This window comes from Cannabis sativa, chromosome 7, assembly GCF_029168945.1.
Source record: "Cannabis sativa cultivar Pink pepper isolate KNU-18-1 chromosome 7, ASM2916894v1, whole genome shotgun sequence".
NCBI lineage: Eukaryota > Viridiplantae > Streptophyta > Magnoliopsida > Rosales > Cannabaceae > Cannabis > Cannabis sativa.
This window is the reverse complement of record NC_083607.1, coordinates 55,042,934-55,061,142: the sequence shown is the minus strand read 5'-3', so window position 1 is coordinate 55,061,142 and position 18,209 is coordinate 55,042,934. Positions and strand designations below refer to the sequence as shown.

Here is an 18,209-nt window from a genome sequence, read left to right as displayed (position 1 = left end):
GGTTCTACATCTAACCATGAAGTGCAAGTATTTGTTGATCAAATGAAAAGTGAATTTGAAATGAGCATGGTTGGTGAGCTTAATTTCTTTACGGGTCTTCAAGTGAGACAAATGGAAGGAGGTACATTTGTATCTCAAAGCAAGTATGCTAAGAACCTTGTCAAGAAATTTGGCCTTGAATCGGCTAAGCAGGTAAGTACTCCTATGAGCACCACTCTGAAATTAACAAAAGATGAGAATGGAGTAAAGGTAGACACTACACTCTATCGTAGCATGATTGGAAGTCTCTTGTATTTAACTGTTAGTCGTCCTGATATATGTTACAGTGTGGGAGTATGTGCTAGATATCAAAGTAATCCTATGGAATCTCATGTATCAGCTGTAAAAAGGATTATTAGATATGTTAATAGCACTCCTGATTATGGAATTTGGTACTCGAAAGATACCAATTCAAATCTTGCTTGTTTTAGTGATGCGTATTGGGCGGGAAATGCGATGATCGAAAGAGCACAAGTGGAGGGTGCTTCTTTCTTGGGAATAATCTAGTATCTTGGCATAGCAAGAAACGTAATTCCATCTCCTTATCCACCGCCGAAGCCGAGTACATAGGCTGGCAGTTGTTGCACTCAACTATTGTGGTTGAAACAAATGTTGATTGATTATGGGTTTGATTTGGGTGTTTTGACTATCTTTTGTGACAATACTAGTGCCATAAATATTTCCAAAAATCATGTTCAACACTCTAGAACAAAGCACATTGATATAAGACACCACTTTATTAGGGAACTTGTTGAAAATAAATCATTGCAATTAGAATATGTTGATACTGAAAAACAATTAGCTGATATTTTCACAAAGGCCCTAGATGCAAGTCGCTTTGACTCCCTCAGAAAGTCTTTGGGAGTTTGCATTGTTTAATTTTATCCGTTCATCATTCGTGTACAATAGTGTTGTGTGATTCTTCTCTAGCTCTTAATCTTCTATCATTGTTTTTGACAAATCATGTTTATGCTTTTGGAATATAATTAGTTAGGATCTCGGATCGATCATACTTTGTGATGTTGTGTTAAAAGATTCATGTTACTCTTTATTTGTGTACGGGATTAAATAATGTTCTTATACGTAGTTGAGCAATTTTTGTTTCATGCTTGTCGGGCCCCTTCTTTGGAATAGAGCTACCCATACTGAAGTGTGAAAGCCATCTGATGAGTAAGCTGGAACATTGTAATTAGCAACTATGATGAGGATGCACTACCATAGAAAAGGGCTACCTTCAGTATGGTGTGAAAGCATCCAGTTGCGGGATCAATATGAAAAAGGCGAAAATGAAAAATCTTGCCAAGGACAATGATCCTATTTACACTGCACACACTTATGCCTGACAAGTGTGTTCAAATCTGTAAGTCTCCTCTATTAAAATTAAATTGATAAATCCTGGTTCACAACTTTCAGTAACATGCATATCTTTTTCATCAACATCAATTAAGTATGATTATTCCATGAGATACTAATTAGTTATTTTCCTTAAAAGCATAACATGTATTTTATTTTGTCAATTGTCAATGATATTTGATTTACTTGCTTAATTCGAATCACATATAGTTATTGTACACTTTGTCTTTATTTTTGGTTTTTATTTTAAAAAATAAAAATAATAATAATAATAATAATAATAATAATAATAAAATGAGGGAGGCGTGTGACTTGCTTCATGGGTTAAGGAAAATCTTGTGCATAAATGGTAAGTATCAACATTCATTCTTTCTTTGATTTATTATGATATTTTTCCAAGTAAAGATTAATCTTTATATGGTAATGTGTCTTTATTCTTGACAGATTGATTTATTTTTGGAAAAATTTGTTGGCATTTCTAGTTTCCTTTTATTTTTGTTAAAAAAAAAAAGGGGGAAAGGAGTTGAGAAGTGGGCGGTTTCCTTTTTTGGTTCATGGGCTGGCGGTTACCATTTGAATTTTCAAAATTGGTTTCCTCTTTCTTGTTTTGATTCCAAGGTTATATAAACCAAATTTTGTCACTTATTTCACCACCTACCCGAACCTTCTTTCTTGTTTCTCTGTCAGACACTATTCATCTTCTCTTTCAGTTTCAAAATGGTGAGAACCAAGAATCTAGGGCACTCTAAAAAATTAGAAGAAACCGTTCCAACTCCTTCTAGTGCTCCCCCTGCTGCCTCAGTTCCTCCTCCTGCTGTTGCAAAGCCTGGAGATTCATCGCTTCCCCAGCGTGAATCTCAAGCCGTGAAGCCAAAACGTCCACCCAAGCAAGTAGCTCGCAAATCGGTAAGGCCCTATCGCACCTGGACTTCCTCTTCTGAATCCTCGAAGGAATCTCCTCCTCCATTGGCTGTTCCTCCTCCTGCTGCATCAATGGCTGGCACCACTCCAACGAGGCCCTTCCACTCGAACTCGAGCCCGGACAAGCCTCGGGCGAGAAAGAACTTCAAGCCTCTCAATCTCGAGAGAAGGCGCTCCTCCACCAAGAAGAAACTCAAGACTAATCCTCCCTCGGCTTCCTCGAGTTCCGGATTCGAAGAAGAGGATCCAATGGAAGTCTCTTCAGACAAATCCGTATCTCTGCATGCGAGAAGGACGATGAAGACACGTAACTCGAGCCGAGCCTCCTCGTTCAAAAGCGCTTCGCGAAAGGCCTCTGCCGTCGCCAAAGGCAAGCGGCCCATGGAAGATCCTCCATCTGGTAATATCCCTTCCTCTATCTCTGGCTGTCCAACTTTTTACTATCGAGACAATGAGCGTGACTGGAATCTTTATGCAACTCGTAAGTTTGAAAGTGAGAGGAATTATGATTTGCATGCCCATCGTGTTTATGGTATTGTAAAGTTCATTCAATTTCATCAATGGGAACACACTCTTACTGGTTTTATTGGATTCATTGCTAACATTATTAAAGAGTTTTATGCTAATCTTACTGATGATTTCCTTGATGAGAACTCTAGACTGTATAGAAGAGTGTATGTTAGGGGTCACTGGTTCTCATTTTCTGAAAAGGACATTGCTCAGGCTCTGCAATTGCCTGAGAATGTATCCAATGCTGTGATGTCCATGGATCGTGACTTGATGCACTCTGAACTCACTGGTGCTCGTTCAGAATTGAAACCAGGGGAGAGTCTTCGAATTACTCACCTCACTTTTGCTCATGCTTCCCTTATGCGGTTTGCACTAAGCAATTGGGTTCCAAATTCGAACAAGACCGTGGTGTCTCAAGAAGTGGCTACACTCCTATACCGCATCACCTCTGGAACTTCCATTGATCTAGCCTCTCATATTCTCAACCAGATTGTCTCCTTTCGAAGAGGTAAAAAGCCAACCTTCAAACTTGTATTTCCAAATCTCATCTATAAGGTTTTATCCTCTCAGAAGAATGTGGCCCAAGCACATGAAACTCTTGAGCCTCCCATCACTGGCCCTACATTCCAACCTTCTGAATATTTTGATGGTGTGTTCCAAAAACGGCCAAAGGCTGGTCTTTCTTCTTGCTCCTGGCCGGGTGCAAGTTCGGGCTCTCTTGCAGAGCTCCTGGAAGTCAAGTCTGAACTTCAGAATGTGTACACTCGTCTTGAAGCAATGGCTGATGTCCAGCATGACATGTCCAGGCAACTGTCCACCTTGATTAAACTCTACAAAAATTAAAGTGTTATAGTTTGTTTCTTTTTAATTAAACTTTGGTCTATTTTTGTTCTTTGTTTACTTTGGCACTCCGATAAACAAAAAGGGGGAGAGATATTTATTTTTTGGTTTTTGTTGCCCAACTCTGGACCCTTTTTTTTTCAGGGGGAGTTGTGGTTTGTTAGTACTTGTGAACTTAATGTTTAAAGTTAGCATGTTCTTTGTTTTTATTGTGATATTCGATTGTGTTACTCAGGGGGAGTAGTATCGTTTGCTCTTGCTAACTTTGCATTGCAGGTACTTTATGATAAAAATTATTTTGTTCATCTAAAGTGCCAAAGGGGGAGATTGTAAAGTCTTTTTTTGGCAAGTTAGGTGACAAAATAATTTTTCCTTTTTATGGTAAGATTGCTATGCATTCATTTTCGAAATCTTACCTCTTTTATTCGGTTTTAGTTGCCATTTTCCTTGTTTGGAAAGTTGCTCTTTCAGCTGAACTTTCCTTTGTTGAAAACTTCTCAAAAGAGAAGGAATTCTCTTTTGGAAAGTTGTCTTTTTTAGGGAAACCTTGTTTATTGCCTTTTCCTTATTGATTTCGATTGTATCTTGATACAATCAGAATATCTAATCTGTTTTTGGCAGGAATCAAGCATTGAAAGAAGATCGGACCCGATTTTAGTAAGTTTCCGTTTCAGGCGGATCTGCTTCGTCAGCAACCGAATCTGATGTAGCAGATCGTGTTTCTTTTGGAAAGTTTTTGTACAGCTGCTAATTCGAACTTGTGGTTGCCTCTTTGGTTTCTATGATCTATAAATAGAGCCTAGTGAGCAACCATTCGGATGAGCTCTTCCATTGTTCATTTTTTGCATTTATCTTTTGTGAGAAGAGAGTGTTTCTTTGTTTTGTGAGAGCCTAGTTGTTCACCTAGGTTCTAGTTGTTCTATTTCTGTTCTTACTCTATCCTAGAGGTTGTGAAGAACTACTTGACTGAACAAGAGATTGGTCTTCGGGAGAAGACTTGATAAAGCCTTACTTCGGGAGGAAGTAAGCACTTGGTCTTCGGGAGAAGACTTGCTAAAGCCTTACTTCGGGAGGAAGTAAGCACTCACACTTCAAAGACGAAGGGAGTTCGGGCTTGAAGGTGTTTCAAGAAGTCAGATTCATAAAGTGGATTACAAAGGATTGCAACAATACTTTAGAGGGAGTCTAAACTTGTTTAAGTCAATTGTCTTTGTAATTTTGATACTTTATTAATTGATTTCATTCTCTGGGCGTGGCCCCGTGGACTAGGAGTGTTCGTGAGAACACTGATACCACGTATAAATCTCTTGTGTCAAGTTATTTATTTTTCTGCAAATATTTTATATTCTGCCTATTCAGTTTTGCTGTAGCAGAATTACTTTCTGCTGCTGCAAACGCTTACAGTTGTTATATTTTCTTATATACAACTGACATTTGCAAAAACACGGTTTTTCAACAATTAAATAAAGTTCAACCACGAGATGAAGAATTAGGAACAAAACTTTAATTTCTTAGATTACTTATTTTACTAATGCCTATTAGTCTTTCTCCTTCCTCCTAAGTGATCATAAATTATAATTCTTACCAAAACTCTTATTAGGACATTAATGTACTAAATTACAAGAATAACTACTACATCTTTAAGATAATTAAACAAGTAATCTGTATTAAGCAATAATCTAATATCACATAAGCTATGCAAATACTTTCATTTTGCATCAAAAATTATATTTATTCAATTAGAGCATTTCTAATATTTACTTTTTAGATTTTATATTAGAATCATAAATCATGTTTAAGGCTATCAATATCAAACATGCATCAAACACAAATATGAATAAATTACAAAATAATAGAAGGAAGAAACACCAAATAGCATTAGTTCATAAGAAATCTCAGACAGTATCCATTAAAATCCTTAAAAAAAAAGAGTTAGTTCACAATCTCCATGCACACATCCATAGTTGTTTCAGACATAAGCATAATTAAAGAAAAAAATTATAAGAGAAAAGAGAAGAAACTAGTTTGGGGTTGTCACAATTCGCCAACTTTTGCTCCAATCTTTATCTTCTTCTTTTTTTAGGATTATTTTTAGTCTCCCTCCTCCAACTTGCAATTCCCAAAGATTAAAAGTGAAAATCTCTCTTTCTCCCTCAAAAAAGACAAAATTACCCTTAAAAGTTAGTGACATGTACGGACGATGGCGCCACGATGCCAACACTAGTGTTGCGACGCCTGACACCAATAGAAAATGGCAGTCTTCTTTGTTGTAGTGGCGTGCCACAACGCCTGTATATCCCGCTGTGGCACTATTTCTGCCATGGCACCATCAGTAGTGCCACGACTCTAATTTCACTCCAGTTGATGTGTTTTTTGCTCTAACTTAGCACAAACTCTTGCTTTTCACTTCCATTATCCAAGTGTAGTGCATAAACTTGAAATCAACAAAAACAAGTATAAGTTTGCTCCAAAAATGCATATTCACAAGAAGATAAAAGAGATTAAAACGGTAAAAAAAAAAGTAGACTAAATCTAGTCTAACACCCTTGAAGATCAATTGGACGAAACCCTAGAGAGTTAAGAGTGTGTTCTCAGTGTTCTTAGGAGCCTAAACACAATACCAAGAACTTAGATCCAACATGAAAAAGATGATTAAATTTTTAGGAGAAGAAGAGAATTATAGTGATGATAAAAACTTAAAAGAAAACAAAAATATAAGAACAAGCTTACAACTATCTCAATCTCTTCTTCTTCTTCTTCTTCTTCTCCTTCTTCTTCAAGCTATGATCGAAGGCTTGGGTTGTGTGAAAAATGAGAACTCTCGCTCTTCTATTTATAAGAATTCAAAAGTGAGTCATTAATCTCATTAATTACCCTAAGCTAAAATGGTATGTTTTTATACTTAATTTACCTTTGCGTTTTCTGCACCGATCACATTCTACTAAGGCCATTTATCAAGTCTACGTTCATAGTTCTACACAAGAATAGAAACTAGGTAAATTTTCACACTCTTGGTAACCTGACACCTTACGACTTATTTGAACCATTTTAACCTATGAATTTGGCTTTATGCTCTTCATGACATTTGCACTTATCATAATATTATTTCTAAATAAATGTAATTAGAAAGTTTAATACATAAAATATACTTATATTATACATTTTTGACGATGTGCTGCTTTATATTAACGTTCTTTTATTCTGAATAAAATAATATCGTTTTGAGTCTTTTGACAGTAACAGAACTACATAAAAAATAAGACTTAATTTATTCAAAAACGATTTATTTAGTCATTTTAAATGTTATTTTTTGTACTGTTCTGTTTTGATGTTGATTTATTCAGAATGAAATAACGCCGACGCCGGTAATTACATAAATACATAATAGTGAGAGGCAATTTTAAGAAAAATAATGATTATTGATTATGTACTCGTAATTTGTTAAAAATTACTTATAATTATAGCAATTTTTTTTTCTAATCAACATATAATTATAGATTTTTGATGAAATTCTTCTATTCTAATTGAAACAACAGAGAATACAGATACCAGTAAAGATGAAACTACATAACAAAATTAAATACTCTTATGTTATTCAAAAATAACTTAATCATTTTTAGATATCATTTTTCTTTTTTAGCTTTCTTAAAAATTATTTTTACCTTCTTCATCCATCCATGTCGGAGCTACATTACATCCGTCCCTATAATAAATCCTTAAAAATAAAAAAGACATTATCCAATTTTTATTTTAAGAATATGAGGCGCCGTGATGACATGTTAGACACAAAAAGTCACAACGATCACAAAATATTTGGAGCTTTTTGTTTTTCAAATTCCCAATTTTTATTATTTTTAATTAATTTAATTATTTATATCAAAATTCAAAGACAAAGAGAAAGAGAGAGAAAGCTTTGATAGTTTCAAATCTCACAAACAAAACGCCTTCTTCTTCTTCTTCCCTCCTCTCCACACTTCCGACCGCCATTTTCTTCTTCTCTCTTAACCTTTTTTCTGGATTTTATCTTAATTCTTTACTATCTTCGCCGGACATCTTGGACTGAACTGCAGCGAAGCTGACCGTGGCTTTTTTCTGGTTTGAACCGAACCCATTATTTATTTATTTTTTTCAGTTACATTCTGGTATTTACTACGATTTTGTTCTTATTAAATTCTTTATGCTTTTAAGTATTGTATTTGATGGAATTTGTGGATTCCTTTGTGTGAAAATTGATATAAAGCTTTGTCTTTTGTGAAATTTTGGTCTTGCCCTTGTGTTTCAAATGTTGCAGGGTTTTCAGGTTTGGCTTTATTGCGTTTGATACACGTAAGAGGTGGAATTGAGAATATTGTTAGCTTACTAGTTTGTTTCGGTATCTTTTTCTTGAACGATTTTGTAGTAATTGATGGTAATGGAGTAGATTTCTCCTTCCCATTTGTCTAATTTAATGCAATTAGGGATGAAAAAGATTATATTTATATAATTATTGAAGTAAATTAACTTTTTATGGTTAGGAAGGAAAGATTGGATTTTGCATTATTTTTTTTTTCCATTGTTTATTTTGAGATTTCAATTACCCAACAAGGATAGATGAAAGGAAAATTTTCTTAGCAAAGAAGGGCATTGCCCAAACGGTCGTGTATGTTGTTTGTGGTGTCATCCCACAAGGTTGGAAGTTTCAAAACCTAATTTATTGATTTTGTAAATTTCTCCTCTATTTTATAATATATTCATTTTCTCATTTTCATTGAGCTGAAATATGTCTACTTTTGAAGAAAATTTAAATTTATAGGAAAAGTTGGTGTTTGGTTGGAGTGACATAGACAAGTACATATTGATAATATTAACACTGAAAGGTAAAGCTTGGTTTAACGGTTAGATTCTTACTCCTTTCAGGTCTTAGCTAGCTTATTGGTGATCATCCATATGCTATCTATTTGAGGAAATGACTCTTCTTAGTAGATTCTTTTACAAGAGACCCCCAGATGGGTTGCTGGAATTTATTGACCGAGTATATGGTATTAAGATTATTTAATGTGAGGTTATTGCTCTTAGATTGATGTTTCTATTTGACTTTGGGTGCTATTAATTCCCTTTTCTGTGTTTATTTTTCTCTTTCTTTTATGGTATATACAGTTTTCGATTCGTGTTTTTCAACGGAAGTCTTGACCGAGGAATTGTACCAAATATACTTGCACGAAATCATTAATGAGTTGCATGAAGAATTCCCGGATTCATCTTTCCTTGCATTCAATTTTCGCGATGGAGAAAAGCGAAGCCAATTTGCTAAAATACTATGTGAATATGATGTTACCGTTATGGACTATCCTCGGCAATATGAGGGTTGCCCTCTTCTCCCATTGGCTTTGATTCAACATTTTCTTCGTGTTTGTGATAATTGGCTGTCACTTGGGAATGAGCAGAATATTATTCTTGTACACTGTGAGAGAGGGGGTTGGCCACTCTTGGCATTTCTGTTAGCTAGTTTTCTGATTTTCAAAAAGATTAACAGTGGTGAACGCAAGACTCTTCAAATTGTTCATCGAGAAGCTCCCAAAGGTTTCTTGCAGCTGCTATCACCTTTAAACCCGTTGCCATCTCAACTTCGTTATCTTCAGTATGTGACAAGAAGAAATATAACTTCAGAGTGGCCACCTCCTGAGCGAGCTTTGTCTTTAGACTGTATCATTCTTCGAGCTATACCTAGCTTTGATTCCCAAAATGGCTGTAGACCAATTATTCGTATTTTTGGTAGGAATCTCTTAAGTAAGGGTGGGGTTACTACCCAAATGTTATTTTCTATGTCGAAAAAGAAGACTCTGCGACATTACTGTCAGGTGAGGCTTCTTTTGTTATGGTTTGTTTACCTATGTTGCTTCACATTCTTTGCTTTTTCCAACGTTCATAATGTTCCTCTAGTTTTGAGTTCTTTTTTTCTCTTTTCAGGTAGACTGCGATGTGATCAAAATTGACATTCAGTGCTTGGTTCAAGGAGATGTTGTGATGGAGTGCGTCCATTTAGACCTGGATTCTGAAAGAGAAGTTATGATGTTTCGCATAATGTTCAACACTGCATTCATTCGTTCAAACATATTAATGTTAAATTCTGATAACTTGGACATACTTTGGAACTCAAAGGAGCGGTATCCAAAAGGATTTCGGGCAGAGGTAATTAAGTATTTATGATTGAAATCTAGAAGGAATGAGATAAAATATATTGATTAAAATAATGGATCCTTGAAATCTTCGAGCCATAGAGTTTTATACTTTTGGAGATACATATGTTGGTAACCCTAATTATTTAAGTTATATTTTGTAGATATAAGTACTAGCAGTACATTTGATTACTTGATAATTTGATCAGGTGTTGTTTGGGGACGTTGAGAACATCTCTTCACCTAGGGCTCCAACAGTAATTTTAAATGGTGAAGAAAAAGGTGGCTTACCCATAGAAGCTTTTTCAAGGGTTCAAGAACTATTCAACGGTGTTGAGTGGGTTGATGGCAATGATGATGCTGCACTATGGTTACTTAAACAACTCTCTATCATGAGTGATGCAAAAGACTTTTCAAAGTTTCAAAATAAGACCAGTTTGTACTCTTCACCTGGTGACTCCGAAGAAGAAAACAATGCATCTAGTACTGCTGATAGTACTGATGAAACTTTTGATATTGTTTCAAAGACTTCAATGGATTCTGCAAAGCCATTGATACTAGATGCAGTTGATTCAATTCCTTCATCTTTTGATCAAGTGATGGTTGAATCGAGACAATCATCATTTCCAAGTGAAGGAACTCAATCACCCTTTCCCTCTCACTCACATCCTCAACAACAACCATTATCTCCAACGTCAACATCAATAACAAGACCACCGTCGTCGTCACCTCCTCCATCACCGCCACCAACCTTCAATAAGGAATATACTAAACCATCTTTTGATACTATCAAAGGTCCTCCACCACCTCCTCCACCACCTCCACTTGGAAGTAATACTAGGTCACCTCCACCACCTCCACCTGGAAGTAATACTAGGTCATCACCTCCACCTCCACCTTCAACTAGTAATGCTACTAGACCCCCACCCTCACCCCCACCCCCACCATCTAATAGTAACTCTACTAACAAACTACCACCACCCCCACCTCCACCTCCACCTCCTCCTCCACCATTGTTGTCTAATGGAAATACTATTAGACCACCACCCCCACCCCCTCCTCCTCCATATGTTGGTGGTACTACTAAAGCACCATCACCATCACCCCCTCCACCCCCACCCCCTCCATTTGCTGGTAAAAGTGTTAAAGCACCCCCACCGCCTCCACCTCCACCAACTGCTGGTAATACTACTAGACCACCGCCTCCACCCCCACCTCCTTTAGGTGCTGCCAGATCTGCGCCTCCACCTCCACCCCCACCTCCTTCAGGTGCTGCCAGATCTATGCCTCCACCTCCACCCCCACCTCCTTCAGGTGCTGCCAGATCTGGGCCTCCACCTCCACCTCCTGCACCAAAACTCCCTAATGCTCCTCCACGGTCAACTCATGGTGTTGCACCATCCCCACCCCCACCCCCACTGCCAGGGGCTAAGCAATCAAGTGCACCACCACCACCACCTTTGAAAGGAAAAGTCTCTTCCGGATCAACAACTCAAGGAAGAAGTAAGGGTGCAAGTGTTGCGGCTAATGCCCCCAAAAAAGCTTCTTTAAAGCCTCTACATTGGGTGAAAGTTACTCGGGCAATGCAAGGAAGTTTATGGGCTGATTCTCACAAACAAGACAATCAGTCAAGGTGAATTTTCTTTTAGCAAACATTTGCATCCTTTCAAGATTGCTTGGCCGTGATACTCAATATTATCATGTTGAAACCATTTTGTCAGTATCCAAATAATTCTTTCCCCTATTGTTTTGTTTTTGAATGTAATGTCATTTAAGTTTATGTCTGTTTCTTTTCCACTTTTGATGTTGCATTCTCACATGACATGTTTTGCAGGGCTCCAGAAATAGATATATCGGAACTCGAAACTCTATTCTCAGCTGCATCTGTTACAGATGGCGCTAGTAACAAGGGTGGAATTCGTCGTGGTCCTAACATAAACAAGCCAGAAAAAGTGCAATTGGTGAGCTGTTAACTCCCTCAATGCAGAAATGATCTAATTTTATCTGTTAAAATCACTTCTTACACAATACATTATAACTTGGAGCTGTATATGTTTGTTTTTCTCTTCTATAGTCTTCCAAAGTGTCTTCTTATACTTGGGATTTTTCATTTTGATATAGTAGAAAATTGTTCCAAATTTTGTGGATTGATGTTGCTGTAACTTAAGATAATTTCCCGTCATCTTCTTATATACAGATTCAACTATCATTCTTATGTAAAAACTGCAGCTTAGTACAATTATACAGGCTGTATAGCTTCGAGTTGACTATATTGTCAACAAATTAAATTGTTTTCGTGGCTTCTATTTTCATTTTGTGGATGTCTGTTAAGTTCTTAAATTATTAAAATAATATCCATTCTAACATAGTACTTGTGACTAAGTGTCGTTAGAAAAGACTTGTGATTATATATCATAAGGATTTTTCATTGCGAAATTTCTTTGGAAGGTGGAAGTTGGTCTGAATTTGAACGTACTTCTTAAGGATTCTTGAAGTATATCTTGCATTATTTTTTCCTTTTATTTATTAGAATTTAGAAATACCGACAATTAAAAGCCCATTTGTAGATGATCCCCCCTCCTCTTATTTTGGCTTCCTTGTAATCTAAAGACATGTATGTAATGTATACTCAAGCTTGTTGTGATGTTTATATGCAGGTTGACTTGCGCAGAGCATATAACTGTGAAATTATGCTATCAAAGATTAAAATACCTCTGCCAGAAATGATTGTAAGTTATTCTTTTTCTCTTGTTTATTTGTGCCACAACAAGCTTTCTTCTTTTAGTTTACAAATTTACCTTATGCATGGATCATGACTCAAATATGGGATGAAGTTCCACGAACTAGTCAAATGTTGGTGATTTGCACTACTACTATGGATGTTTTTGTGCGTTGTGCAGAAGCTATATTCAGAATGAGTTGTCTACTATAAATAGAAATGCTTAAATAGTGTTTGATTTGGGGTAATGGGAATGAGATTGAATGGTCCTCTTAAAGAATCCGCCATCACTTGTCTGTTTTGCTTTTCTAATGAGGAATGTCCATCACCGATTGACGGAATAGGCTTTCCTACAAATTAAATGGATGGAAATAATATTCCTTTTGTAGTGTAGTATATACATTTCTATATGTATAAATACAAAACATAACAAATAAAATAAAATACTTATCTCCTTATTATTTCATTCCTATTTCATTTGTTTACAAAATAGTACCTGATGTTTTGAGTAGCTTCAGCATTGTTGTAGAAACTTTTTAGTGTGGAACCTAGTGCTAATTCTACTGCTTACAAGAAGGAATATCATATGGACAGATTGTCCTTGATAATTTGTTGGTTGTGTTTATGCCTCATTAGTACTGTTAAAAGAATGGGGGTGTAACTATTACTTTATGTTTCCAGAATGCTGTTCTGGCTTTGGATTCTTCTACGCTGGACATTGATCAGGTTGAGAATCTCATTAAATTTTGTCCAACAAAGGACGAAATGGAAATACTCAAGGTAAGCCATTTGTTTTTGTTGTTACGGTCTCAAGCATGTATGAAAGTGGATAATAGCTGTTGTTTTCTGTTTTAGGTATGGTATGCTCTCTCAATGTACTGAAAAAAGAATATCTATGTAACATTTTGAAATTAGAAAAAAAAATCTTCCTTTTTTCTTTCATTTTGTTTTTGGGAAGTTTGAACTTAATGCAAGAATTACAGTATATGTCTTTCAAGGTCAAGGAACAGATTAATAATTTCACCAGAAGCAAACAGCTTGTGAAAAATCTCATGTGTGCCTGTAATGTGGCATGATTAACATCAAAGTAACTCTTTTTAGTCTGTTTGTATTAGAATCTTTTAGATCGGATTCCAATCACATCAGTGAGTCTCCCAGGTGTGAAGCCATTCTTTAAGTCAAAACAAAATAATTGAAGTTACTATCTAAAGAAAGGGGGTTGTTTAAAGGAAAAGGAGAAACAAAGAAGTGTATTTTTTTTTATCTAGGAATAGTCAAGCAAATAGCTTTTACCTATACATGCATATAAATGTGAATAGACCACCAGATACTGTATGGTACTGGTGATCTTCCGAAGTGCTTGGCTCCAAGCTGAGGTCTGAAGTAAATATTCTTTCATTTAAACAAGGAAGAAAAGCAAAAGTTGAATTGAATTGCTCTAGATTATGATGGCCTTATATTATATTGGCTTCTAATATTTATTTGTAACGAGAGTACCAATTCAAAGAAAAGTCATTAAAGTCAAATACCAGCGGAATAAAAAAGAAAAAGAAAATCTTTTTGATGAGCATTTAATGAAATATTTATTCAAAAAATAATACTTGAGGGTGTTGTATGAACACTCAAAAGAGTTTAGGGAAAGAGTTTACATAAAATACTGCCATTCTGTAAATAAGCCAGAAAATGAAACACCTCTTTAAACTCTGGTACATTGTAAGGAAACAACACGGCAAAGTGTTAAATCTTTTCCCACAAGCTTTTACCATTACCTTCCGTAGGAGTTCCCTTGTTTTGTTGCTATATCCATAATTGATAATTCTGTATACACTAAATGAAGAAGTAGATTGTGGCAGAAGTAAATTCTCTGCACCTTATGAGGTTATTAAGAACATTTGGTTTCTGCTAATTTCTTTCTTTGCATCAGAATTATACAGGTGAAAAGGAAAAGCTTGGGAGGTGTGAACAGGTTGTATATTTATTCGGGCTATCATCTCTTTTATTTTGAATTCAATGTCATTCAATAAATTGATTCTTTGGTGACAATGTATGTTATTTCAGTTTTTCTCGGAACTGATGAAGGTTCCACGAGTTGAATCCAAGTTGAGGGTGTTTGCTTTCAAAATCACATTTTCCAGTCAGGTACTGCTAATTTAATTTCATTGTATTTATATGATTGTGCTTGTGCTTTTAATTGTTATTAATTTTCTCTGCTGTTTGTTGTTTAGGTGACTGATTTGAAAAATAATCTGAATACAATTAACAATGCTACTAGAGAGGTACTGATGAATTTATTTTTAGCCAAGATGCAATGTATAAATGTGATTCTGGGCTGTATCAATATGTCTCATTTATTTGCAGGTGAAAGAATCAGGAAAATTGCGTCAGATTATGCAGACAATTCTAACTTTGGGAAATGCTCTGAATCAAGGCACTGCACGAGGTATCTCATTTTTCTTTCTTTGTTTCTTATTCTTTTTGCTTCTTGACACAATCCTAATTTTGCTTTTCCTCACTTTTCATATTCCAGGATCTGCCATTGGGTTCAAATTGGATAGTCTTCTAAAATTGTCGGATACTCGTGCAAGAAATAACAAAATGACGTTAATGCATTACTTGTGCAAGGTAGAGAAATTCGATTTCAATGCATTATTTTTAATCTTTTATCTTATGTATTGCTTTATTATTAAAGCTTTATACAGTTCCTATATTATTTTTTAGTTTCTATGATGTCCTTCCCATATGCTTGGAGAGCCCCCTTTACAGAGTTTTTATGTTTTTGTTTTGTTTTTTTTTTCCTGGTGTTTACTATTGTTGCTACTGATATCATTTCCAGGCTCTGTATATTCCTTTTCTGCATTATTTTGGCATTTCTGTGTGATATTCAAGTAATGCCTATGAATATTCTTGTCTTGAGCAGCTTCTTGCCGAGAAAATGCCAGAGTTGTTGGATTTTGATAAGGATCTTATGCATTTAGAAGGTGCCTCTAAGGTATGCTGGTCATTTTGTAGTATTGGATCCTGATATTGAGACATTTTACGAGATGATCTGGTTTGCATTAGCCTTCTAAGGCAACAGCTTGCTCCCTTTGTTTAACTTTTACTTCAAATTAATAGATTCAATTGAAAGCTTTGGCTGAAGAAATGCAAGCTGTGAGCAAAGGTCTTGAAAAGGTTGAGCTAGAACTTGCTGCTTCAGAAAGTGATGGTTCAATCTCCCTCGGTTTCCAGACGGTGAGGATTCTTAATTAGAATTCGCCTTTCCATTTCACTTTTATTACTATAGGTTTGTGAATGTTGAATATTGAATATGATGGAAGAAAAAAAAACATAAAAAAACAAAAGAAACAAAAGAAAAAATTTCAGGATGAAAGAAAGATGTTGTGTCTTATGGTTACCGAGGGTGTCTTACAAACATGTAGGTGTTCAATATGATATTTATTATCATTGAAGATTAATAACTTAAATTTCCTTCTCTAGGTTCTAAAGGGTTTTCTTGAAACTGCGGAAGCTGAAGTACGGTCACTAATTTCGTTATACTCTGAAGTGGTAAGCCTGTTGTAACATTTTTCTTTTAAATGCGCAATGTATTGCTGCTTCATAGTATCTTCTCATTGCCCTATAGGGAAGAAACGCAGATTCTTTGTCCCAATACTTTGGAGAGGATCCAGCTCGGTGTCCTTTTGAACAAGGTATGGAATATTCTTCACATGTAGGCACTGAAAAAAGCACAGTATAGAGATATTATTACAGTTTCTAGTTCCTTGTTATTCTGCACCTCGAGCTAATCTACGTTATTATGCATTTTTCTCGCTGCCATGTAGTTTATTTTCTTCGTAATTCATCTTTTGACTTGCTAAGCTGTGTGAGCGAAGGGGTTCGGGTTTGGTTTGTCATTTGATTGATGCATTTTATTTATTTACATCTGGCTTGCAGTGACACAAATTTTGGCTGTCTTTGTAAAAATGTTCAATAAGTCGCGAGATGAGAATGTTAAGCTAGCTGATGCTGAGAAAAAGAAACAAGAGAAGGAAGCCATGAAAGAACGGAGCATGGCTCTTGCATCTGCAAAGAAAGATCAAGAAAAACACTCTTCAATCTCAGAGGCTATTCTGGGGAAAACAAAAATCAAAGAATAGTCTGGCCTGACGCGACTCCTGAGATTACAAAAAAAAAAAAAAAAAAAAAAAAAAGAAAAAGAAATAAAGGAAATCCTGCAAGGAAAGTTGGAGTTTAGTACTAGTACATCATGAATTATTAAGCCTGCAAGATCACTCCATTTAATTGCCAAAAACAAATTTTGGCCAACTTTCAACTTCATGGTTTGACACCACACACACACATGAACCAAGCCTTTCTATAGATCAGAATGCTTGGGAATCCACCACTAAATTTTATGCTGTAGACCGGAAATCACGCTGGTTTTATGCGAGTCCGGCTTTTCCCCGAGATGCAGTCCACTGACCGTGGTGCAGATTTCTCTCTACAAGCTGGATCAGTGGTGTAGTTTTAGAAATTGTGAATATTATTATACAGCATGATAGAATGCGTGCACTGCAGCTATTTTACTCCTAAATAGCATTTTTTTTAGTATTTATTCAAAGCTCTCTGTAAAGAATCACAAATTTTGTGGCATTTGGAGCTTAGTCAGCCAATTGTTAGTCATATTCTCTGGCTATGGGACTGTGATTAGTTTTGTGATATATGGTTATATAGCACATGATAACTACTCTGTAGTTTGAAACCATATATTATACAAACAATGTCACTAAGTGCCGTGAAGAATTAGTTTAAACTTTAAACCCAAATATTATAAGAGCATATTCAAATCAGTGTCAAAGTTATATGTTTATTTGACTCCTATAATTTTCTTGTAGTCCATTTTTTTTTGCTTCCAGATTTGGTATTCATGTTGATACTTATATTGAAGATATCAACTTCTTACTAGGGCGGTAGTTTTACTCAAAAATCTGTGGGTAACATATACCCGATGTAGATTGTAGATGTGTAGGATACGAAGATAGGGGGTGTGTCCTTCCAAGTTATTTGCTCGATTATATATTTTTAATTATTATATATGTAATTGACATTTAAAAAATAATTAAAAACTTATAAGTTTATTATTTTTTTAATAAATAGTGTAATTTTACTATTAATGATCCCACATTAATATTGTTTGCTTTAAGACTTTACGGTTTTGTTTGTGGATACTTTTTCAAACGCTTTATACTAATAGAGTAGGTGGAACATTCGTACTTAAAATAACTCTTGCTTATTCTTTCAATGTGAGATTCAAGTTAATACCGAACCAACACAATAAATTAAAATCATGTCACACAGACAAGATTAAAATACTTAAAATAATATTATAGTATAGAGACAAAACTAAAATACTGAAAACTATGCTAGTAGCAACAATTAAATTGCAATAGCAAAACACACTAGGGGTGTTCATCCGATCCAATCCGCACTTTTTTGGTCAAAAAACATCCAATCCGCACTAAGTGCGGATTTCATATTTTGGATCCAATCCGATCCGCATAAGAGTTTAAATCCAATCCGCAATAGTGCAGATTAGATCGGTTATTTTGGATCGGTTATTTTTTTAATAATAAATTATTTAATATTTCATAGAAAAAAAAAATAAAAAAAAGACTATTGTTTCTTAATCTCCA

General features: G+C 35.4%; 1 protein-coding gene across 2 annotated transcripts; it reads left to right on the top strand.

Moving 5' to 3' along the window:
* The first annotated feature begins 7,461 nt into the window (after positions 1-7,461).
* Positions 7,462-17,400, top strand: LOC115696700 (formin-like protein 14). 2 transcript variants are annotated; one of them, XM_061118972.1, is made up of 18 exons: positions 7,465-7,758; positions 8,560-8,681; positions 8,800-9,500; positions 9,610-9,831; positions 10,028-11,451; positions 11,653-11,779; positions 12,476-12,547; positions 13,219-13,317; positions 14,462-14,503; positions 14,596-14,676; positions 14,763-14,813; positions 14,896-14,977; positions 15,065-15,159; positions 15,455-15,526; positions 15,652-15,768; positions 16,015-16,083; positions 16,160-16,226; positions 16,471-17,400. In XM_061118972.1, exons 2-18 carry the CDS (start codon positions 8,609-8,611, stop codon positions 16,671-16,673), a joined length of 3,597 nt encoding a protein of 1,198 aa, XP_060974955.1. In that variant the 5' UTR covers positions 7,465-7,758; positions 8,560-8,608; the 3' UTR covers positions 16,674-17,400. The 2 variants fall into 2 exon arrangements, with proteins under 2 accessions (XP_060974954.1, XP_060974955.1); XM_061118971.1 differs by having other exon boundaries at positions 7,462-7,758; positions 14,896-15,159.
* Positions 17,401-18,209: the final 809 nt, after the last annotated feature.

Bases quoted from the DNA above. Each gene is read 5' to 3' on its own strand.
- LOC115696700 (XM_061118971.1), top strand. From the start codon at position 8,609: ATGACTCTTCTTAGTAGATTCTTTTACAAGAGACCCCCAGATGGGTTG. The intron at 15,527-15,651 runs GTATGCTGGTCA...TCAAATTAATAG, and splicing joins ATTTAGAAGGTGCCTCTAAG to ATTCAATTGAAAGCTTTGGC. The intron at 15,769-16,014 runs GTGAGGATTCTT...TTCCTTCTCTAG, and splicing joins TCTCCCTCGGTTTCCAGACG to GTTCTAAAGGGTTTTCTTGA.